Source organism: Ictidomys tridecemlineatus, chromosome 1, assembly GCF_052094955.1.
Source record: "Ictidomys tridecemlineatus isolate mIctTri1 chromosome 1, mIctTri1.hap1, whole genome shotgun sequence".
Taxonomy (NCBI): Eukaryota; Metazoa; Chordata; class Mammalia; order Rodentia; family Sciuridae; genus Ictidomys; species Ictidomys tridecemlineatus.
The window spans coordinates 12,493,880-12,519,081 of NC_135477.1; the positions used below are offsets into that span (position 1 = coordinate 12,493,880).

General features: G+C 34.6%; 1 protein-coding gene across 1 annotated transcript in view; it reads left to right on the plus strand.

The window, feature by feature from the left end:
• Positions 1 to 25,202, plus strand: part of Pdzd8 (PDZ domain containing 8) — an 81,208-nt gene that overhangs the window by 39,887 nt on the left and 16,119 nt on the right. Inside the window, exon 3 of the mRNA XM_005320708.4 lies at positions 5,860 to 5,962. Coding sequence (XP_005320765.2) covers positions 5,860 to 5,962 — 103 coding nt within the window. The remainder of the gene's footprint in view (positions 1 to 5,859; positions 5,963 to 25,202) is intronic.

Sequence of the window (25,202 nt, forward strand, 5' to 3'; positions counted from 1 at the left end):
CTTAATAGATCTGGTTTGTGTTTGTGTTTAACATAAGCTTTCAAGATATCTTTTACTTTATATTTTGAACTCAGAACTTTCATGGAGCTAATAATAACTCTTTCAACAGATAGAAGGGTCTAAAGGCAATTTCCTTTGCTTTTTTGTGTAATAGTGCTGATCTTTCCCCACTCTTTGGAAATAGTATAGTAAAAATTTGGTTTATACTCATTTATTGTCTACTCTATGTAATTTGATTATCTTTTTTAATTAAAACAGGTATTAGCCAATGGTTGTTACTACTTATTCCTAGTGATTTTATAATTTGAATGGAATGTCTGGCTTTGTTTACTGAAGATTGAATTGTAAGAATACAGAGGTATAGAATGAAAATTAGTACTTTAAATATGAAGAGTATAGTTCATCTTAAGCTAAAAGCACACATCTAACTGGTCCTAGTATTTCCAGTAGGCATTCGTTTCTGTCATTTCTTCAGAAACTTCCATATTTTTTAAATATTTAGATAACAGTTGGGAAATCAGGAAAATGGAGGAAATACTGTTATTCTTCAGAGAACTGAAGCCTGACAGCCAACATAAATGCATTACTGGTCAAAGGAGTCCACTAATAATCGAAGTCAAAAGCAGGCGCAGGAAACACTAATGTAAGGAATTATGTCCCAGGAACGAGATATGGAGCTTGTGGAAAATGGTTACAATCTAAACAGTCTGGAGTAAGTTTTTGTTATTTTTAGACTGAAAAAATATTAAACATAAGTTCATAAACATTATACTTTATTAAAATTCTAAGAAATAGTACTTTTTTAAGAGATAAATTTTGGAGTAAATTATTAGATTGGCAATTTTGACAAGTGCTTCTGTGAAATTGTCTTAGTACGTTTGCTTTTGCTATAATAGAATATGTGAGGCTGGGAAGTGGGAGGTTTATTTTGTTCACAGTTCTGGAGGTCCAAGAACATGGCACTAGCATCTGCTTGACTTCTGATGCAGGCCTTATGACCGAAAACAGTGTTGCTAAAAATTGATCTCTTAGTAAGGAAGACTGAGTGTCTAGCTCAAGTTTCTTCTCCTTTTAGGAAGCCAGAGCCCCGTCTAATCAGGGTCCTACTCTTTTGGCCTCATTTAACTTTAATTATCTCCCAGTATTTCCACCTTCAAATATTATTGTTGGACTAAGTTTCTACTCCCTTAATAATACCTCATAGTGGAGATTTAGACTTCAACATGAGTTTTGTGGGGAACATCCAGACCACAGCAATAGGGAAGTTAACTTATCTAGGAAGCACTGATGTTACTTTCTTTATTGAGTATTAATACTGTTTGCTGGTGTTTTCTAGTATTTGAACATTTACTAAAGGTTGCAGTTCCTTCTGAGTGCTTTAACAGAAGAAATGTAAAAAGAAGATGTGATGTATGTGAAGATGTTGTCTAATGCTTTGACTAGAATCAAAAGCTGATTTCAAATCAATTAGTTAAATCAATATACATTACAAAAGCAAAACTAAATTCTAAACAACCAGACAAAATATTTTCATCATTAAACATCAAAATAAACTTAACTGAAACAATGAAAATACAGGCTGAGCATCTCAAATCTGAAATCCAAAATGCAGCAAAATCCAAAAATTTTTGAGCACCAGTATGTACCCACAAGTGGGAAATTTTACATCTGACTTCATTGACAGGTTGCAGTCAAAACTCAGGAACACTAAAAATGATGTATAAAATTACCTTCAGTTTATATGTATAATGTGTATATAAAACATAAATGAAATTCATGTTTAGTCTTGGGTTCCATTCCCTAAGCATTTCAAAGGTATATGCAGATGTTCCAAAATCAGAAAAACCTGAAACACTACTGGTCCCAAGCATTTTAGATAAGAGATATTCAACCCGTACTCATATGATTGGAGCAGTCAGTAATAGCGAAAGAGTCCATTTGCTGGGATATTTGTCATTAAAAGATAAATAAATATTTCATACCTTAGATTGAAGTGGGTTATGAAATATGATATGTCAAGAGCTTTGTAATGTTGTGAACAACCAATAAAAAAATAAAAAATTAAAAAAAGATAAATAAATAAATAAAGACTTTTGAATAGAATGAATAATGTTTTGTGTGCTTTAAACATCCATTGTTAAGAATAATAAATTGTGGGCTGGGGAATGTAGCTCAGTGGTAAAACACTTAACCTACTATATGTGAGGCCCTGGTTTCGATCCCCAGTACAGCAAAAAAGAAAAAACAAATAATGATAAGTTTCAAATATTTGTGTCATTATCTTTTTAATATTTTTAATGATTTCTATTGAGAATTTATTTTGTCCTAAGATTCCTTTTAATATGTTGTATTATCAAATTTCTGTATCAGGTAAAGATCATGTTTATGTTTTTTTTAGATATATAATCTTGTTGCAATATTACTATTGATTCATAATAATAGTAAACCAAGCATTTATTATCCTTTAACATCTTTGAAACTTATTATGACCCTATCACAGAAAAATGATTATTCATTATTATAATCACTCATTACTTGTTTTCTTTGAATTGCATTCTACCATACAATTCTACCATTTAAAGTGTACAATTTACTGATTTTTAATGTATTTGTAACAGGGTTATGCAACCATCATCATAATCTAATTCTAGGTCATTTTCATTCCTCTCAAAGAAATCCCATACTCATTAGCAGACTATCCCATTCTCCTCTAGTTTTTCCTAAGTCTACATTGGGAAGTTTGTCGGACAACAAAGTGATAACAAATTTAGTTATAGATCCAATTGGATTTTATTTGCAGTTCATGAATCAAGGCAGCAACTATTCAACAAAATAGCAGGTGACATCCCTTCTACAAAACCCCTTATAGTTCCCAATGGGCAGTAGTAAAACAGTGGGTTTTCATTGTTAAGAATGAAATGGGAACAAGGAAACAGCAATGGAAGGGAAAAAAGGTTGATTAACATCAGGTTACTTCAGATTGCTTTTTTGTCAAAGTTAAGCTAAGGGAACTTCCTTATTATACTGATTCAGATATACTGAAATGTATTGCTTTTAGGAAAAACTGGTGTGTTTGGGGATCTATCTGCTTCATTAAAGTTTCAGTTTGATTATGTGGTACTTAATTTTGAATAACTCCATTTAGCTTTGTCTGTTCATTCAGGGCCTCTTGCCAGGAGTAGGGGCACATGCTTATAATCCTAGCAATTTAGGATATTGAGTGAGGCAGGAGGATCACAAGTTCAAAGCCAGCCTTAGCTATTTAGTGAGGTCCTAAGCAACTGAGTGAGAGCCTGTCTCAAAAACATGAAAAACTGGGAGTGGGTGAAAGTAGGTTATAGCTCCGTCGTGAAGCACCTCTGGGTTCAATCCTCAGTACCCAAAATAAACTAAAATAAGTAATAAATGATAAATAATGAAAAAATAAATAAACAATGGCTTCTTATAATTTGTTATACATACTTATCTACTCTCTGTCTATAAATTTTCATATTCTGTGTATGTGTTCTTTTGTGACCCTCTTTCACTTAGCATTTTCTATTCATATTATGGCATATTCTAGTACTTTATTTTGCTTCAAAAAATATTTCATTTTATGAATATACCACGTTTTATTTAACCTATTTATCACTTGTTGGACATTTTGGTTGTTAACACTTTGAGGCTGTTATGAATTATGCTCCTTTGAACATTCGTATGCATATTTTGATGTTAATATAAATATTTTAAGCTTTTCTTTCAGCTGTATAGCTATAAAAGTGAAATTGCTGAATCATATCATATGTTAACTTTTTTAAATATATTTTTTCTTTAGTTATAAGTGGACACAATATTTTAATTTTATTTTTATGTGTGCTGAGGATCGAACCCACTGCCTCACGCATGCTAGGCAAGCGCTCTACCTCTGAGCCACAACCCCAGCCCCTCATACGTTAATTTTTTAAGCAATTGCCAAACTGTTTTCCAAAGTGACAGCACTGTTTTACATTCCCACCAGTATGTATGAGGATTCCAGTTTTTCTATATCCTTACCAGTACTTGCTACCTTTTTCACTATGGCTATTCTAGTGCATTTCAAGTAGTTTTGATTTGTATTACCTTGATGGCTAATAACATTGAGCTTCTTTTTATGTGCTTTACTGGTCATTTGTACATCTTTGTAGAAACACCTATTCAGATCCTTTTGCCTGTTTTAAAAGTGGATTATTTGACTTTTTATTGTTGAGTTGTAAGAGTTTTTCATTTTTTTCTGGATACTGGAGACTTAACCAAGTACATAATTTGCAAATATTTTCTCCCAATGTGTGGGTTATCTTTTCATTTTCATGGTGTGCCCTTTACAAAAAATTTTTTAATTGTGATGAAGCCAAAGTTATCTATTTTCTCTTTTGGCGATCATGTTTTTGATGTTTTATCTAGCAAACCATTGCGTAGTTCAAGGTCAAAAAGGTTTGATTTTATGTTTTCTTCTAAGAATTTTGTTTTAGCTCTTCATTTAGGTCTGTGGTCAATTTTTGTTACGCTTTGTGTAATTATTTTTAAAAGCATTTTTAAAACACTATGGAAAATATGGAATAGCTTATGAATTCAGGGAGAATTTCTGAGAATTCTATTAGGAGCGCTAGGTGGTGCCCAACCTTCTTTTCTCTGTATGGTAGTAAAGGCTCTGAGGTAGTTTACTCTTTAAACAGATGGTGGCAGCAGAGTTTGGTGAATGAAAATTGTAGTTCGAAATTAATATTTTAAAATTATGAGTTCTTTTGGCCTGCCTTCTTTTTGGTAATAGGTTGTTAAATGCTAAGTTTTAAGCTCCTTGTAAGATTCTTGAAGGATTATTTAAATCAGGTATTTTTCTACATAAGTTTATTCAGACTTTTCAGTGTGTGAAAAGGCCAGTTTGTGAGGTATGCACATGATGTCACGATTTGCCAAACCCAGGACACAGTTTTCTCAGATTTCTCTAATGTGTTTTATCTACTTAATTATCTCACTCCTATTTATAATCTTCATGTAGAGATGAAGTGGTAGAGTAACAGTCAAAATGTTAGTTAGTGCTAAAACTGTTCTGAAACAAATTGGAAGATTCTAAGGATATAGGTAAAATAGAAGTTGGACACATAAGGGATCTCTTTTTTTAAATTCAGTAATAAAAACAGTTTTTACATCATTTCATAATTGGACCTCAGATGTTCTTTTTTAAGACAGCCTAGTAAACAGGGAAATTAGGTGTTGCCAGTCATTGATAATTGTTTTCAAGATAATAGAAATTACACACATCCATTGAGCACTTAGAGTTTGCTAAACACTGTGCTAAATGCCTTTTGTACATTGTCTTGTACTTTCAGAACAATTCTTAGAGGTAAGTACTGTTTTTAACCCCAAATTTTCTGCAGGAGCAGCTGGATTTAGAGAAGTAAATAATTTGCATAGGTTCACATTAGGAGATGAAGTTGTGTGTTTGTTTATAAACAATTGTATTATACTTCTGTGTATTTAATTCTTGTGGAGCTGGTGTACTGTATCACTTTGCAACTTTTAAAATTCTTAATCAACAGTCTTGAAAAATCTCTAAATCTTGCTTACTACATAAGGCTATGTGGTCAGTGTCTTATGAGTGGATAATATTTTCTTGTTTGGCTTGGCTGTTGAAAAAGAGCATATCTTGTTATCTCATCTAATTTTAGGTTTACTTTGCTTTTCCACTAGAGGGCATACAAAATGTTAGGTTTGACTTGTTTTTTTCCCCTGTAAATAAACCACAATAGTAATGGAATAAGTATTTCTTATTATAGTGACCAGAAATTAAAAAAAATGCATAGAATCGGTATAATGCTCTTCCTGTTTTATTTTGTACTGCAGATTACTCATTTTTGGATCCTATGATAGAGAAGCAAATATTCATTGCACACTTGAGTTGAGCAGTGGTGTTTGGGAAGAAAAACAAAGGAGTTCTATTAAGACGGTAAAATTGATTTACTTAATTTTACTTCTGTATAAGGTTTTATTCTCTAAGCATATTTTTATTAATATTTTTATATTCATAGTTATTTTTAGTCATGAGCAAATAGTGATGACCAGTTCTTAATTGTCTTATTAAAATAGTACAATATTGGTAATAAAATAAATCACGTGAAAATAGTTAATATTCAGACTGTCTGCCTAAGAAATAAAATCTGACTGATTTTCATTTGAGAACTTTAAAATTGTTTCAGTAAGAGATTAGAAGGAAATAGTTTCACTGAATGCCTGAGAAAACGTGAATTCACAGCATTCATTCATTCAGCAGGTGTTTTAGGAGCACTTATTTTGTGGTAGGCACTGTCAGGAGGCTGGAGGGACGATTCCAAAAAAGAAAAGATCCTATACCTGTTATATGAACATGGGGCAGTGGTTTGGTGTGAGAGTTAGAAGCTGGCTGGGAGGTAAGCTTCCCATTATAGGATAAACTGTAAGCCAAAAAAGTGAACAAAGTTCCAGAGATTGACAAGTACTGGGAAGAAAAATACATGAAAAGGTGTATGACAAAGAACTTAGAAGTTATGACAAAGGAGGCTTTTTAGATCTGGTGATAACAGGGAAAGCCTCTAAAAAGAAAACACTGGAGGCAATGCTCAGCTAAATCTGAATCATAGGTAAATAATTAACATATATATGTATTTTTTTCTCTTCCCAATATTAATATTAATTAATTAATCTCCCCAGTATTTCAGGGTTAACAGTCAAAAATGCTGCTAAATCTTTTAACATGTAATGGCAAGGTATTTTTATGTATGTTCCTTTTACTTTTGTTTTCAATTTCTTTCTGTTGTGAACATCCTTACATAAAAATCAGAGAGGGGATAGAAATTTTCTTGGAAGGAATAAAGTAATTTTGATGAGAGTAGGAAAGTAGGGAGAAGTAAAACTGGCAAGGGAGGGCAGCCTGGCACACAGAATTTGAGATGATGAAAATAGTGGGAGCTGCTGAAGATTTTGACCCTGGTAACTGACATGGTCAAAATAGAGGTTTAAAGGTGTTTTCCTTTTTTATTTGGTGACTGTCATTGCCCAACTTTCTTTTAAGTTATATCTCCGCTGTTTGAATCAGCTCCTCAAAGAATAAAATATCCAGTTTTAGAGTTTGTATTGAAATACATAACTACATTGAAACACGTTGTTTTGTCTAAGTACATTTTTGACTGTGAGTTGGTTGTAACTTGCCATTGCTGTTGGCATTTTCAGTTTTCTTTATTATATTTGCAAAGATATGAGATTAGACAGCTTTAATACTTTAGAACAAAGGCTAGCAAGACCTTCATCTTGAATTATTATTTTAGATCTTAGTATATGTCATTAACAGTTTTCAAGAAAGAATTCTAGGTTACTGCATTTAGTAAACTCATTGAAAATGTCAAAAACATTAAGTGTCTTCAGGCATTAAATTACTTATGTCTGAATTTAATAACTCAAGGGAGGAGAATTAGTTTTTCAAGACAATACAAAATATCAGAGAATAGGATTTGATAATTTGGGATATATTGCAAATTTGAGTAGAAAATAGCTCTTTAGAAAACAAGTATGCTAAATTAATGATGAATTTAGGACATTATCATTATATAAATATAGTCTTCAGGTTTAAATTCACCTTTTAAATGTTGAAATTTGTTCAGTGCATGTAACCACTAATTGTAATGAATATGCAGAATGAAAGAAATTTAATTCCTCTGGTATTTTAATGTGCCTTTGAAGTTTTAAGACACTACAATGCTGTAATAAAAGAGCCTGGCTTCATCTTCCGTCACTCATATAGTTTTATCCTTATGATTGCAAGATATCTAATGCACCCCTCAGTATCACATCATTTAAGAAAAAGGGTAAGGTCTAAGATAGGCCAAAGGCACATGTCAACCAGATTTTGTCTTTCAGTACTTTACTTAAAATGTACCCCCAGGTACAAGGAAATGAGTTAGCCATATAAAAGTAAATGGATGGGAAAAAGAATTAGTGTTCTTCAGCTGAAAAGACAGGTGGGTGTGATTAATGAGAATGTATAAATACAAAAAATAAATAATAGATAATCAACAAATTTACTTAGTTGAGAACTAAGTCTATGGAATTATGAATATAAACCTCATGTCCCTGATGATAATCAGATGATTAATGCTAAAAGAATACTTAAAAGGTCTTTGATAATACTGCAGGCTACATACTTGGTGGTAGACTTCACAGGGAGACAAATACGCTATATTTTTAATGCTATGTGTCCTACCCCTAGTATAATTCCTGGTATGTTGTGTTGTTCAGTCAATGTCCTATAAGCAAAAAGTCAGAATGATTTTCTGAAATATAGATCTAAGTCTGTCCATTGCCCACTTAAGTCCCTCAATGGCTTTTTTTCCTTCTCTCTCTTTTTTTAATTTGTTGTCAGTTATACATGCCAGCAGAATACTCTTCGTTGTACACAAATGGAGCACAATTTTTCGCTTCTGGTTGTATGCAAAGTAGGGTCACACCATTTGTTCAATCAATCATGCACATATCTAGCCTAATGATGTCCATCTCATTTCAACATCTTTCCTACCCCTGTGCCCCTCCCTGTCCCTCCCTCCCCTTTGCCCAATCCAAAATTCCTCCACTCGTCCCCCTCCCCCCATTATGGATTAGCATCCACCTATCAGAGAAAACATTCAGCCTTTGGTTTTCTTGGGATTGGCTTACCTCTCTTAGCATGATATTCTCCAACTCCCTCAGTGACTTTTTATTGCTCTTAGGATAAGAACAAATTCTTTGATGTGACAAAGTCAACCTTCCTGGTCTGGTTCCTATTTGTTTTCCCTGTCCTCTTTCTTGCTTCTCATTCTCAACCAAACCATGTGTGGTTTGGTTGTCTTTTACTCCGTCATACCTGGTCACACTCTCTGTACACTACACGATCCTGATATGTGTGTACCCTTCCCCCCAACTCACTCCTCCACACATATCTTCACCCACCCCATTCTTCAGATCTCTGCTTATGCCAGATGTTAGCTTGTTTGCCCTCAGGTTTGTTCTTGGGCGGTCTCCCTGCTCCATACCTTAAGAGGACTATCCTCTGCCATTGTGTGTCAAGCTTTCAGGGGTATCCAGCTTTCAGCCAAGTTTGACCAGAGTGAAACACTCATAGGAAGTGAAGCACTGGGGAAGCCAGGGAGGTTTTCCTCTTCTCTGCTTTGGACAACATGTCTGGCAGAGGCTCTTTCTCCTCCATGCTCTTTGTTTCTCCCAGGACAGGCCCACAGTGCTTCCAACTTCTGTTTGGTACTTCACCCCCTGGCCTCTTCTAATACCACTTTTTCCCCTCTGTCATTCCAGCCTAAGGTAGTAGTGACTTTTTACTGTAGCTAATATCTGAGTTTCCTCACTCTCTCCTTATTTGGTATTCAGTTTTTCTGTCACCAAGTAGCCATTCCCATTTTGAAGTCCCATGCTTTCAAATACTCAGATGTTTTTTCTTTTCTTATCAGAACCTGATAAACCAATCGTCATTTCCTCTGGGAAGCCTTTCCTAACTAGCACAAACTCCTTGATAAATACTTGTGTCACAGTTGGAATTTTATATTTGTAGCTGTATGCTAATTTGATCAGTGTTATCGCCACCAGTATCTTTCATTACAGCAAGTGTCATGATTGGTTTTACTCTGGATATTTAGTAACTGTTTCTGAGAAGACTCTGGCCTCCATCCTCCAGGTACTCTCAACACTTTTTTGTTCTCACACCTTCAGGGTTTCAGAGTGACTTTTAGTCATGTTTCTGTCTCCTTCCTTCCTTCAAAGCTGTTTTTTATCTGTTTTAATAAAATAAAAACCTTTAGAAGAGGAAGTCCAAAAAACAAGATTTCCTGCTGATTATTACTTTTGTGAAAAGTCTGGTTTGTAGAATGAGACTTTTAGTTTACAAATGTGATACCTATTGGTGTAAGTATTTTACTTCTGGAATTACTAAAAATGTCAAAAGGACTTCTGACTATGTGTAAGTTCAGGGTTGCCTAAATAAAATGACTAAGTATGATCTAAGATTTACCCTTTTAGTTGTAGAGAATTTTAGAATTCTTGTTGAGTGATATTGAATGTTCTAGCTACATATTATTGAGTGTTCATACAAAGAACATAAAAGAGCTCCCTAAAGAACTCTGACTTTTTGAGTAAGAACATCTGAGACAGATTTATAAATACTTCAGGCCAGATGCCTCAAAGTTGGCATTTTGGTATTTGTGTAGGGCCAAATGCCTTGCAGGTAGCATTTTGGTGCACCTATTTAACCATTTGCCATTTACAGTCTTAATCTTATGAAAAGAAAGAGAAAGATTAATGCAAATAAAGCTTTTTTGAAAATGTCAGTTTTTATGAAAACTCTGGTTTAGTTCAATCTGATAATATTTGCAAATACAGGAGGGATTCAGTGAAATTTTAACTGTATATAATGTTCTGCGATTTGGCTTTTTAAATACTAAATGCCTTTGAGCTTTAATAGTAAATCCTGTGCAACATTTTCACTCTTGAAATTGATCTTAATTAAAAATGAGGGATGCAGTTTTCTGCCTTAGGTTTTCTTGCTGTTTAGTATGATTGTGAAATGCTGCGAAAAGAGTGGGCACTTATGTTAAAATACAGAAACATAAAGTCTCTATATCAGATCAGTGTAAGGCACTATTGTATGAGAAGAAACTGAATATGAAGAGATAAGTCATTTTGTGATCCTTTTCTTCAATGGAAATTCGAACAGTGGTACTGTGTACATCATCAGTATCACTATTAACATATGAAGGGAATCAGAGTTTCAGTATAAAATACCATGAGCTTCCATTGAAAGGAAAGCAACATTCTTTTGGAAAATCTAGAAAAGAATATATTAAGGAGATGGCACTTGAGCCTAGCCTCACAGTGTATGTGGAATTTTGAGATGGTAAAGAAGGCATTTCAAGATGGAGGCCATGGCATAAACCCCAATAAAGAGTAAGAATATTTGGGTATAATTAAGATATAGTGAGTTGTCAATGTTGTCTAAAGAATATGGTAGCATAGGAAGATTATGCCAAACAAGAGTGAAAGCTTGGATCTTATTATAGAGTGCTTTAAATACCAGGCTAAGAATTTGACTGTTTACGGTCAAAGATAGTAGGAACTATGGCGGCTTTTAAAATGAAAACAAACTCATCAGAATCTTTCTTTAGGTAGTCTTGGAACTGGATTTCAATCTCAGACCACTTGTTGGTAGTATGACCTTCATCAAAGTTCCCAAAGCCATTCTATCCACACGTAGTTATCATTCTATAAAATGGTTCTGATAGTGCTTCTCATGGATGTATGGGGGTTAAATGAGATTCTGTATATGAAAATATCTAGTACAGTAGCTGGCACATAGTAGTTTATTGATAATATGTGTATTGACCAGTCACAGTGGGTAAAGTCAAGGATGGTTTGATTTGAACATAAAGTACTAGTGGTGATGTCTAATAAAAGTCTGATCCAAGATGATAACAATGGAAATGGAAAATATTATCAATGTGAATTTGCATACCTTTGGAATTGGAAAGGTTTGGGAGTAAGAAGGGAAGCCAGAAAGACCAGGCTATGAGGAGGGAAAAAGAAGAGGCAAAAGAGGATCTCACTTAGGACAAGTTGGTTTTGAGATTACAGTGGCAAACTATAAAAACAGACCAGTCCAGAGATGGAAATTTTGTGATCTGCTGTTTTGTTCTTTGCTTTTTTAAAATTTTTCAAATCTGTTATTTCAACTTCTAGTGAACTTTTAAGATGAATACTGTTGGGCTTTATGCTGCTATATTTTTGATTCTCTTTTTTCAAATAGGAAAAGAAAAACAATGTTTTTACAATACAGTGATAACATTCTAATTTATTTTTATTTTGCTGAGGATCAAATGCAGGGTCTCATGCATAGTAGACATTCAACCCTTGAGCTACATCCCTTGCTAAAAAGTTTTTTAGAAAGAGATTTTTAAAGAACATTAAGGAGAACATATTCATAAAACTTAAACATTACTTTTACATTTTGTTTCTCAGGACCCTGCAGTTTACTGTGACCCAAGTAAAATTGATTGACTCAGTTCATACTTTCTCACAAACTAAAACATCCTTTTCAAGCACAGTAGTAATTTCCCATTAAAAACTAACTTAGGCCAGGTGCTGTGTTGCATCACCTGTAATCCCAGCAGCTTTGTAGGCTGAGACAGGAGGATCTCAAGTTTAAAAGCCAGCTTCACAAACAGCAAGGCGTTAAGCAACTCAATGAGACCCTGTCTCTAAATAAAATACCAAAAAGGGCTGGGGATGTGGCTCAGTGGTCAAGTGCTCCCAAGTTCAGTCCCCGATACAAAAACTCACCTAGCCATGTAACTTGTTTTGAGTCATATAAAGAGTTTATACAGAATGTAGAACTAGATCATGAATGATTTAGAAAGGTGTTAAGAGCGGTGTTATCAGAGAGCTGTAGTAGTATTCAACTCATGACCCAGATGTACCCAGTCCAGGGTTTGTCGGCACTACAATATACAGTCTCTTTGCCAGTCGCAGTTTTAAGACTACTCATGCAATAACTATTTAATCCTTATTGATCAAATCCATGAGAATGGACACTGTCATCATCTCCATTTTACATATGAGGAAACTGAGGTGCAAAAGGAGAAAGTAACACATAGCTGGCAAGGGATAAAGACAGTCTGCAAAGCCAGGTATAATAACTCCACAGCTGGTATTCTTAACATTACTGCATCATCTCCACAAATGGTACCCAGTAGGCCTGCGTTCATGTCCACATTTCCATTCTACTTTTATGACTCTGAGCAAATTGTTTCATCATCTCTAATATAAAGGGAATAACATCTGCCTTATAGGGTACAGGTTTTAAATATATGAAAACACTTAGCACAATACCAGCATACACTGTTACTATTGAACTTGACTTAGTTTGTAGACTGGGATGTAGTTCAGTGGGCCTAGCACACATGAGGGCCCTGGGTTCAATTCCCAGTGCCAAAAAAAAGGTTATCTAGTAATTTTTAGAGTATGGACAGATTGTTTTCAAAATGATGAATGATGTTTGAATTATCTTTCATAAATTGATCAATGCTGAGAATTTTGTACATAGCCATTGAGCATAAGGAAGGAAATATGAAACAGATTTTTAATTTTTGTAATATACTCATTTTCAAAATGCAAGGAAGCTTGCATATTTTAATAATAAAATCAGGAGTCTTTTGTAACCTGCCTTTTTCAAAGCTTAACAATATACTGAGGGCATATTTCTATCTGCTTGTACACGTGTCACTGTTTTCATGCCTGCATGGTATTTTAGTGTATACCTTATTTTATTTAATCACTGTCTGTTGACAAACATTTAGGGATTTAGGGTTTATGTTTTTCAGTTTTTTGATGTTTAATGAAATCTGTAATTAATATCAATATATGTATATTCACATGCATTCTATTCTTCAAGTCATGGTTTGGTATACTTTTTCTGGAAAGGGCCAAAGTAAGTATTTGGGGTTTTCCAGGATAGACAATTGCCATGACACTACCCGGTTCTGCTGTTTTAGTTAAAGCTGCCATAGACAAGATGTAGACAAGTAAGTATGGTTCTAATAAGATTTTTTTAAAAATCAACCCATAGACTATAGTTTGCTGACCCTTGATTTAAGTAACCCCTTTATATTTATGCAAGAATAGTAGGCTGTTGATATATATTTCAAAATTGCATCCCACTAGAATAAGGTCTACAAATTTTATAGTATTGTGCCAATGTTTTCTGACTTTGATAACTATACTGTGATTATGTCTGAAACTTAATTTTAAATGATCCAGTAAAAAATATACAGGGATAAACAAATGTGGCGAGATGGTATTAACAACTGAGAAATACGGGTTCAGGATAAATGGGATATCTTTTTTAAATGTTTTGCAACTTTTCTATTTTGAAATAATTTCAAGATAAAAGGTTATTTTTAAAACTTGTAAAAGAAAAAACTATCCCTTAGACTCTCCCACTTTTTTAGTAAGATACAAGTCACCCTGCATGACTATAATGTAATATATGAAGGTGAAGGTTGATTTTATGATTCAAAATAAAGCTGTTTCGGTTTGACAAAGGAATTATAAAGGGCAAGAATGTTCCACTCCATTGTTTCCATAACAACCTCAGCCTCTGCCTATTTTTCTTAGCTTTTTATTTCACTGAATGGTTGTATAAAATTTAAATTTGTTTTAAATCAAAACATTGATAGAGACTTCAATTAGATTTAAAAAGAGAAAAAAGAAGAAACCTGAGTGTGTTGTAATCATTTAGATATAATTATTTTCCTAACCACCTTTTGAACCCTTTTAAGTTGAAGAACATTTTTATTCCTTAGATCTCTTAGGTATGTTGCATTTGTATAATGGAGTTTTACTTTTTTAGCATACTTACGGATGCAGTCCTAATTTACTTTCTCGTTATTTTAGAGACCAAGTTATCAGATAGCCAAAGTGGCATTCTGTTTTGAGGGGCTTCACTTGTATCACCTAGAAAGAAGTCTTCCTGAGGGAAGATAATGGAAATGCCAGACTTTTATGCCCATAATTTCCTTTAATCTTGACAACAGCAACCCAGTGTGGTAGACAATTATTAGTAGCCTCTTTCCTATGATTTGGGTATGATTTCAGTTTGTCCCCCAAAAGCCTGTGTGTTGGAAGCTTGGTCCCCAGTTTGGCAGTGTGGGAAGTGATTGAACCTTTAAGAGGTGGGGCCTAATAGGAAATCCTTAGGTCAGAGGTTGGAGGGTGCTGCCTTCTGCAGGTAGCTCTTGGGACACCTGAGCTCTTAAACAGCATGTTATAAGAGCAAGCACAGCCCCAGGATCCTTCTCTCGCTTCACATTTTGCTGTGAGTTCTCTTCCTCCCACATGTACTCCCACTGTTATGAGCCATCTGGCCATCTGCCACAATATCCACACCAGAGCAGGGTAGAGGTGTATAATATCAGTGGTTTTTCAGCTATCCATTAAGAGTTAATTACTGAAAATGTAGGCATTACATTCTGAGAGTTCATGTGAAAGAATTTAGAATTCATTCCTTGTACTTTTCAAACCTGTTCTATTCAGAACTTTGTGTGAGCTGGGTGTGATGGCGCATACCTGTAATCCCAGCGGCTTGGGATGCTGAGGCAGGAGGCTCATGTGTTCAAAGCTAACCTCAGTAATTTAGCAAGGCCCTAAGCAACTCAGGGAGATCCTGTCTCTAAATGAACTATAAAAAAGGGCTGGGAGGTAGCTCTATGGTTTAGCATCCATGAGTTCAATGCCTGGTCCAAAAAAACTTGTGTGTATGTATGTGCATATGTACTCGTGTAATTTTTGTCATTAGAATGGCGACATCAAATTTTACTTCAGCAGAAATATATTAGTTGACGAATTCTTTTTTATTTATCTGGCTTACACGTTAAAGAACTATTCTAATTTATACCTTTATGAATTGGTCAAACTTAAATGACAGGCCTCTAAAAAGTTTTGTGAGAGTGATAATTTTTCTGCCAAGAGATAAAAGCAAGACATTGCCATGTATTGATTTCAAAGAGTTATTTTTTCTACGAAAAGGATAGTATGATTGTATGCATTCACATTGTGAATCTTTACTGGTAAGAGACAGTTTCAAAGAAGACAGCTAATAAAAATAGTATTTCCTTTCTTCTGTTAAGAGTGATGGAAGTTGGGGCTGGAGTTGTAGCTCAAAGGTAAAGCACTTGCCTCATACGTGTGAGGCACTAGGTTCGATTCCTAGCACCACATATAAATAAGCAAATAAAATAAAGGAATAAGCAAATAAAAAAAGGTCCATCAATAACTAAAAATATTTTTTTAAAAAAGAGTGATGGAACTGAATAGTAGTTAATTTAGAATTTAATGTGGTCCTTGGGAACAAGGTATATATAATTTATAAGTAGTTGAGGGAGGGTGCAGGAAATATTTGTTTGCATCTTCTATGCATTTAAAAGAATAACTGGTGTTTAGAAGTAGATTAGACTAATACCTTCAGAGACTTGGCTTTTATTTCTTTTTTATGTGTTTCCTTTTTTTTTTATTCTAAAATCAAGTTTTAGTGACTTCTTGGGATAATAATTTATTGGCATATACTTTTTGTTTTGTTTTTGGTACCAGGGATTGAACTCAGGGGGCACTCAACCACTGAGCCACATTCCCAGCCCTATTTTGAATTTTATTTAGAGACAGGATCTCACTGAGTTGCTTAGCACCTCGCTCTTGCTCAGTCTGGCTTTGAACTTGTGATCCTCCTGCCTCAGCCTTCAGTGCTGCTGGAATTACAGGCATGCACCACCACGCTCAGCCTGGCATATCCTTTTAATCCATTAAGTCCCAAATTTTAAATTCTCAAGCATTTCAATGAAATTGATAGGTACATTAAAATGTATTCGAAATCAGAATACAGGGCTTATATTAGTTGATATAATTATATTTTTATTGTATAATTGCATATTATATAATTATGTATCATATATTATTTAAATTTTTATGGATTTTTCACATCTAGAACCAAGAGACAAAAATGGATTAGGCTGGGCATGATGGTGCACTGAGGCCGATTGGCAGTGCACATCTGTAACCCAAGCTATTTGGAAGGCTGAGGCAAGAAAATCAAAAGTTCAAGGCTAACCTGGGCAACATAGTGAAACTCTGTCTTAAAATAAAAAATGTTGTATTCTGCTATCTTTCCTATCCTCAGTTACTAGTATGGCATTATGTAAAAATGTGTATGTGTAACCGATGTGATTCTGCAATCTGTATTTGGGGTAAAAATGGGAGTTCATAACTCACTTGAAACTAATGTTTGAAATATGATATGTCAAGAGCCTTGTAATGATTTGAACAACCAATAAAAAAAATGTTTTTAAAAAAGAAATAGCCTTTTAAATAGATGTTAAGTAATACTACTCTTTTTCTAACTCAGCCTCTTCTAATGAAGCCAGATGATTCTTGTGTTACCTTATACCCAAGTGTGTTTGGGGAAGGAAGGAATAAGAAAATTAATATGAACAAAAACATGCTTCGTTTTGTGTTTTCCTAGTACTAATGGTGTTAGTAGGATAATCAGTTGTGACTTTTAAAGGTGACCGGAATGGTAAAAGAGGAAATCTAGTCCTAGATCTTCAACAACCTTATTGTTCCCAGTTGGGATGGACAATAAGCTAACTATTAGTCCCTAGCCTGGTGTAATTTTCCTGGTAATCATAAACAAATTGAACTATACATAAAATGATCAGAAAGTTACATTTCCGATACATTCTGTGCCAAATAGGTTGTACCTAGAAGTTCACCTTAAAATTAATAAGATAACTTATTTAGTTTAAATTTAGTTTTTCTCGATTATAATACAAAGTTTGGAGATATACCTTTAATATGCTAAATATAATTGCTTGAATCTCTTATATTTCAAAAGAAAGCCAAGCAAAGTTGATCAATACATTGTCAATACATTGGTCCATCAAAAACAATGATCTTTAGTTACTGACCTCATCAGTGGATTAATATATTGATGGATTAACTACTTGAAGACTTTCATGAGAGGTAGTGTAGGAGGTAGCCTGTGTCAACTGGCCTGATTTTGTTGAAATCAAAAGGTAGATTTCTACTGGAGTTCCCTATTGAGGGAAGTCATCAGTTGGAAGCATGTTCTTGGGAACTGTATGTTGTCCCCAGCCCCTTCATCTTTCTCTTTACGTCTGGGCTTTTATGAGAGTCAGTTTTACTCCGCCTCACCTTTCTACCATGATGTTCTGCCTCTCCTCAGGCTTAAAGCAATGGAGCCAGCAGACCAAACTACAACCTCTGAAACCTGAGCCAAATCTTTCATCCTCTAAGCTATTTTCCCTCAGGTATTTTGCAACTGCAGTGGAAAGCTGATTAACACACCTCCCCTTACTTGTGTTAGGTGGCTTTTATTAAATCACTGAATGATTGCAGTAACTTGCACATGCCCTCCTTTCCTGCTCCTTTGAAGACAGAGAAGCTCATCTGTGTTCAGGATTGTATACCATCGTGAAAAATTCAGTTTTATATTGGTGTCATGGACATACATGAACTGATTATTATGCTTTATATCATATTTTTCCCTTCCCTGCATCACTATTCTTAAAAAAAAAAAAGCCAAGAAATAGTTCTTGTGAGGTATTTTTGAGAATTTTATTTGATGAAAGTATATTTAAAATATAACTGATCATAGTAATTTAGTGTTTTTCACTTGGTGATCTTTTTACTTTTTCTTGAATTTTTTATTTTTCATTGATGTTATAAGCCAGTGTAGGAGAGAACAGTTTGTAAATAAGAGAGTTCGAGGACTGGGGTTGTAGCTCAGCGGTAGAGCACTTGCCTAGCACGTGCAAGGCCCTGGGTTTGATCCTCATCACCACATAAAAATAAATAAATAAAGTAAAATAAGAGAGTTACATCGATGTGCTATTAAAATATATCCCCTTGTTATCTAGCATATAAAATGATGTTCATCCATGTTAGTTAGAAAGGGATGGAAAAGATCAATGTGTTGTCCCCCTGCCAAGGGGCTTCCAGCTGTGTCTTTAAGACTAAAAGACTGTCAGAGTATGAGAGCTCTTAAAGGCAGTCTTGTTGTTATTAAATTGCTCTTTCCAAGACAGATGCACAAACAGCTAGAATTTTTTAAATGGTGACTGGCATCAGTGATGAAGTTAAACACAGACTATTCACAGTCTTGTATATAATGACCCCTGTGAGTCAACTAATGCAATTTTATGTTTAGTTAGCATGTGTCACAATTCTTGGTAATTAATAAACATTTTTGTGCATGTCATAGAAATAGTATTTCTAACTCCAGTAGAAATCTACCTTTTAGTCTCAACAAATTCAAGCCAGTTGACACAGGCTAAGCCACAGAGTACATCCTACGTTTATAATTTATTTTTAGCTTTTCAATTTAATAAACCAGCATTTCAAATTAATAAGATATTATATATGACAGTGTCTAGCACAATGTCTGGCAAGCTAGAAGCCTATTAGAGAAAATCAGATACACACTAAAACTAGTGCAAGCAAAAAAAGTACTTACCCTAAAGATACTAGGGTGTTTTCTGGACCCCAGGGCAGCCATCTGATGATTGAACCCAGAGGCTCTAGACTACTGAGCCACATCTCAGCCCTATTTTATATTTTATTTAGAGACAGGGTCTCACTGAGTTGCTTAGCACCTTGCTTTTGCTCAGGCTGGCTTTGAACTCAAGATCTTCCTTCCTCAGCCTCCCTAGCCACTGGAATTACAGGCTTATGCCTCCACACTTGGCATAAGTGATACTGCATGGTGGTGTGGGTTAAGCTCTGCACACCTTTAAGCAAGAATACCCTCAGGCCTTAGAAACAAACTGAAACAGACACTAGGTACAATGGCATATGCATCTAATTCTAGCAATTCAGTTGGTTGAGGCAGGAGGATCATAGATATGAGCCAGATTTGGCAATTTAGCAAGACCCTCAGCAACTGAGATGCTATCTCAAAATAAATTATTTTTTTCACAAAACTGGGATATAGCTCAATGGTTAAACACCCTTGGGTTCAATCCCCAGTACAAAAAAGAAACAAACTAGAACAGAAGACCAAGCCACTTTGGGCTACTACTTCTGTTTGCTTTCTCTTCCTGGTTACTTGGATGTTTGAAATCTGGAGACATTCTCCAATTCCTTGTGAGCTGAGTAGTTTATATGGCTTGCATCACTACAGATTTAGATTTTCAAGATCCATAAGAACACATACAGATTCCCACAGCTATAATTACATTTAGCATAAAGAGAAATTCAAGAGATCGTTGAGTCTAAATTCAAACCATCCTGGAATTCTGGTTCATTTTGATCAGGTGTGTGCTTCTGAACCATCAAATGAGGCAAAGCAGTGGAACCAGGTTTATATGAGCATGATTGTTCCTGCTGTAACATATGTGGGATTAAAGGATTGCATGGATCCCAAAGCCAGAGAGGGCTTAGCAAACATTGGTGTCTATACTAAGCATATAGTAAGTGTTTGATAATTGTTATATATTTCATTTCTTATTTCTCTTATATGGTGTCACTTATGCTAGGCATGGTGGCATATGCCTGTAATCCCACTGGCTAGGGAGGCTGAGGAAGGAGGATCTTGAGTTCAAAGCCAGCCTGAGCAAAAAGCAAGGTGCTAAGCAACTCTGTGAGACCCTGTCTCTAAATAAAATACAAAATAGGGCTGGGATGTGGCTCAGTAGTCAAGTGCCTCTGGGTTCAATCCCCAGTACCAAAAATAAATAAATAATAAAATGTTGCTTATGCCTTAAAGTATAGGTTTTAGAAACATGTTTACAGAAAATCTATTAATATATATTATAAACTTCATATGTTTATTGCAAGATAACATAATGTGAGTCTCTCATTTATAATCAATATGTAGGATTCTGTTATATGTTGTATGAAATGCTGCTGCTCTTTCCAAGTAAATCTTACTCTTACATTCAGAGTAGGAGTTTTTTATTAAACCTCAAATAACACTTTGACAATTTTAATTTCCTGATATTCCTCTGCTGCCATCTCTTTGCTCTAATAGTGCTATTGCCATAGCCCAGAGCAATAGCTTTTCCCATTCCAACTCCTGGACTATCTGTTCAGAATCTTCTCATGCTTTAAGATATAACCTAAATGCCATATCCTTACATGAAGTCTTCCTCAAACCACTTACCCAGAGGTAGTCTTTTTCTCCCTTGAATTACCATCATATCTTAGCCATACTTACATAGAGATATTGTGCACATCATGGTTCAGTCTTGGAAGTATAGCTTAGATACTCTAAAACAATGTTAACTATTGTTTAGATATTGGCCATGGTGATGCCAACTCTGACAAAAATAGGGTGTTTGTGAGCTGAGCAGTTTATATGGCTAACCTCACTACAGATTCAGACTTGCAAGGTTCAACCTAAAACTTCCAAACAAATTCCATGCATGTAACACATGACTGAAAGGGAAGAAGTGTCATGAACCCATGTATTACTTCTGCTGCTGTATCAATCTTGCTCTTTACTTGGAATGATGAGGAGACAGATTTTCTTGGTTTTTTTTTTTAAGTTTATTTATAAATCCAGTAATTTTTGTGTCAGTGTGAAATATACCACTTATTTTTTAATATTCCATTCACTTTTACTTGTTACATTAAATCTAAACATTTTTAAAAGGTTTGGATAGATATTATTTACTTATTTTGAGTTATTGATGGGCCTTTCTTATTTATGTATTTATTTATTTATATGCAGTGCTGAGAATCAAACCCAGTGCCTCACACATGCCAGGCAAGTGCTCTACCACTGAGCTGCAACCCCAGCCTTGGTTCTTAAAGAGAAACATTGCAAACTTCTCCCACCTACAAAGATGTTGAGCGAGAAGTTTTATAGATATTAACTTTGCTTTAATTGTAGCTTATCTTGGAGAGCACCCAGATCTTGGGGAAACTTAAAATAGCCAATTGATTTCCTGTAAGAAAAGAAACACTCATACTGGTGTTGGTTGGAATCGATTGCGGGCCTCTTCCCTTCTATAATCTGTAAATGTGTTTATTATGATAGACATTTATTTCTACAATCACCCCATTTTCTCTTTTAATGAAGACTTCATGATCAGCAGTCCAAAGGACAATATTAGGTTGTTCAATGTTCGGGTTTTTTTCTTCCCTCTGCTGTAAGAAATACAGATTTCCCCCTCTCTGCTATTTTTTTTCTCCTCTGAGTAATATCTAGGTAAAGATATTTACTGCCATCAGTATAATTTCTACTCTTTGGAAGAACATTATTTCTAATGTGTTTGAACTGGTTTGAACTCATTGTTTTTCCTTTACTAAACATTGACATTTCAGTCATCATCCTTGTCTTTTTTGAGAAGACAACTTTTTAATCACATAATTATAAATGTCTGAGTGGTATAATAAATTTTAGTATCTTGAATTAGTGTTTGTTTCATAATATTTTTGCCTTGTTTCTGAAACTGGATATTGTATTCATTCATTCATTGCAGACTGGTTTTTAAAATTTCCTTTTTCATTCCTGTTTTTGAGTAGTTTTGCTAAGTCTTACTAATAGCAGTAATAATAATCCACTAAGTCTGTTTAAAGCTTACCACCTATTTTAGTCAGCTTTTTTTTAATCTGTGTGACCAAAGGACCAAAAAGAACAAAATAGAGGAGGAAAAGATTCTTTTGGCTCACTGTTTCAGAAGTCTCAGTCTATAGAAGGCTGACTCCATAGCTCTAAGTTGTGAGGTAAAGCAGAACGCCACGGCAGAGGAAAGCAGCTCAGGACATGGCAACTGGAAACAAGAATTCTGTTCAAATAAGGACAAATATAAACCCCAAAGGCAGGCCCCCAGTGACCTATCTCCTCCAGCCACACTCTGCCTGCCTACACTTACTGCCCCCTCAAACCATATCACTGGATTACGGTACTGATTGAGTAATCATTTCACCTCAGAAAATTCTTGGATTGTCTCATACATGAGCTTTTGGGGGACACCTCATCTCTCTCTAAATCATAACACCACACAAATGAAGTTCAGAGAAATTAACATTTGCCTAAAATCACTAGCAAAGTTTGCCTATCCCTAATAATATTTCACCCTAAATATTTCATTATGAGGTCTCACAGAACATTTTGCATAACCACAATAATAATTATCACATATCAGAAAAACAGCAATTGACTTAATATCACCTGATCTTCAGCCTTTATTAAAATGTCTCCAAAGTACCAAATGTCATTAAATGTGTTTCATGGCTTTAAAAAAAAAATCTAGAATCTGATCAAGATTCATGTTACTTGTGGGGGGAGGCTGGTGTTTAAAAGGATGTTCTCCCCACCCCCCAGTCTGGTCATTCCTTCTACCCATTTGTTCACTAGCCTGTTTTTGGCAAGGGGGTCGCAGATAAACTTTGCTCAACTAGATGCTAAATATTATGTAAATGAGTGAATAGATGAAGTTATGAGCTAATCTCAGAAATAGCACTTTATAAATCCTACAACTAAAGTTATCTTGAGCGGGGACAACACACCTCTCATACCCTAGAGGTATTTTGGTACAGCAGTTTTCTGTTGCTGTACCAAAATACCACATGGGTAACATAGAGAATAGAAGTGTATTTGGCTCACTGTTTAGAGGCTGGAAAATCCAAGAGCATGGTTCTGGCATCTGCCAAGGGCCTTTATGCTTCTTCATCACCTGGTGGAAGGGCAAGTGAACATCTGTGAGACAAAGAGGGGACTGAGAGGGAGCTGAACTTATAGCAAACACATTTCTTCATAATTCACCGACACCTGTGATAACAGCATTAATCTATTCATGAGGGCCATGCCCTTATGACCTAATTACCTTTTCAAGGTTCCACCTCTGAAAGAGTATCACGATGACAATTAAATTTCATCATGAGTTTTGGAAGGAACATTCAAACTATTAGCCTCCAAGAAAAATAAAAGGCATACAAGATAGGAAATGCAGTGATACTCAGCTTTGTAATAAACAAGTTTTAATATACTCAGAATATTATAAACACTTTGTTATTTTAGCTTTTGGAATCAGTTAGCCTTGATAGCCTAATTATAGATAGAAAACAAATATGATAATTTTTAACTTTGATGGTAGAATTTAGAAAGTATAAAGAGGAACGATGAGCCAGGCATGGTGACACACACCTGTAATCCCAGCAGCTCGGGAGGCTGAGGCAAGAGAATGGCAAGTTCAAAGCCAGCCTAGGCAACATCGAGCGAGGTGCTAAGCAACTCAGTGAGACTCTGTCTCTAAATAAAATACAAAATAGGGTGGGAATGTGGCTCAGTGGTTGAGTGCCCTGAGTTCAATCCCCAGCACACACACCCCACACCTACCAAAAAAAAAAAAGGAGGAAAGATGGAACGATAGAAGTTTAAATATCAAAATATATATTTTCTGTAGTTGATGAATAACAAATAGGAGTATAATGTATTAATTAAAATTACAGAAAGGTTATTATATAGTAGAACTAAAACAGTGCTACAGCTTTATTATAACTTGGGGAAGGGGGAATATTTGTTAATAGTAGGAAGTCAGTATGTTGTCTAAAATTTGATATATTAAGAAATAATAACACATACATATATTATCTAGCAAAAAACAAAGGGTAACTTCAAGAACAACCAAAAACAGAGTTTTAAAGTAGTTGCTATGGTGGTGTTGGTATTGGTAATGAGGAGACAGGACTGTTGTTCTTTAAATTCCTTTCACTTATTTTTTAATCATATGCAAATATTTGATAAAAGTTTAAATGATCTAATTTTTTTCCTCTAAATTTAAAAGTATTAAAATTAAAAACTTGGATTTTATTTTGGTGGCATTTTTTTCTTTCATAAACATTTAGTTCTTGCTTCTAATTATATGTGGCCTAAACCTTTATAGTCTGGTAATACTAATTATCTATAATTAAGAATTATGCATTTTATTAACATAAATATATAAATAAAAAAATGGAAGGGTGATCTGAAATATGATCTGTGTATTTAAATATCTTAAGACAAAAATTGTTATATGCCTTGGAATGATTTATGTATAGAATGCTGTTATCTACAAATTTTTTTTCCTCCCTGTACAGTCTTTATGCTTTGCCTTTTCTCATCACACTGTCACTTCCTGTACAGTATTGAATCTTGAAGTGATAAGAGCAGAAATCCTTGCTTTGTTTCTGATTCGGATAGAAAACATGGATTCTTTTTTTTCCACCTTCGAGTTTTATGTTATTTGTAGATTTTTGTAAATGAACATAATTAGTTTTTTAAAAATTTCCTTGTGTTTCTAGTTGCCTGAGGGCTTTTCTCATGAATAGATGTTGGATTTTTAAATTAAACAAATTTTTTGGCAGTTATTAAAATATTTATTTGGCTTTCGTCATTATTTTGTTAATATGATAATTTACACTGATCAATTCCTGAGTGCTAATCCAGTCTTGAATTCCTGGAATCAATCCCTATTTGGTTATGTTTTTATTATCCTTTTTTAATATTGCTAGACTGTTTCATTTTTCATCATGTTTGAATATTAGAGATAGTATTCTATAGTTCTCTTTTCTTGTTATGTGTTTGATATAAGTGAATATTGACCTTAATGTATGATTTGGGAAGTGTT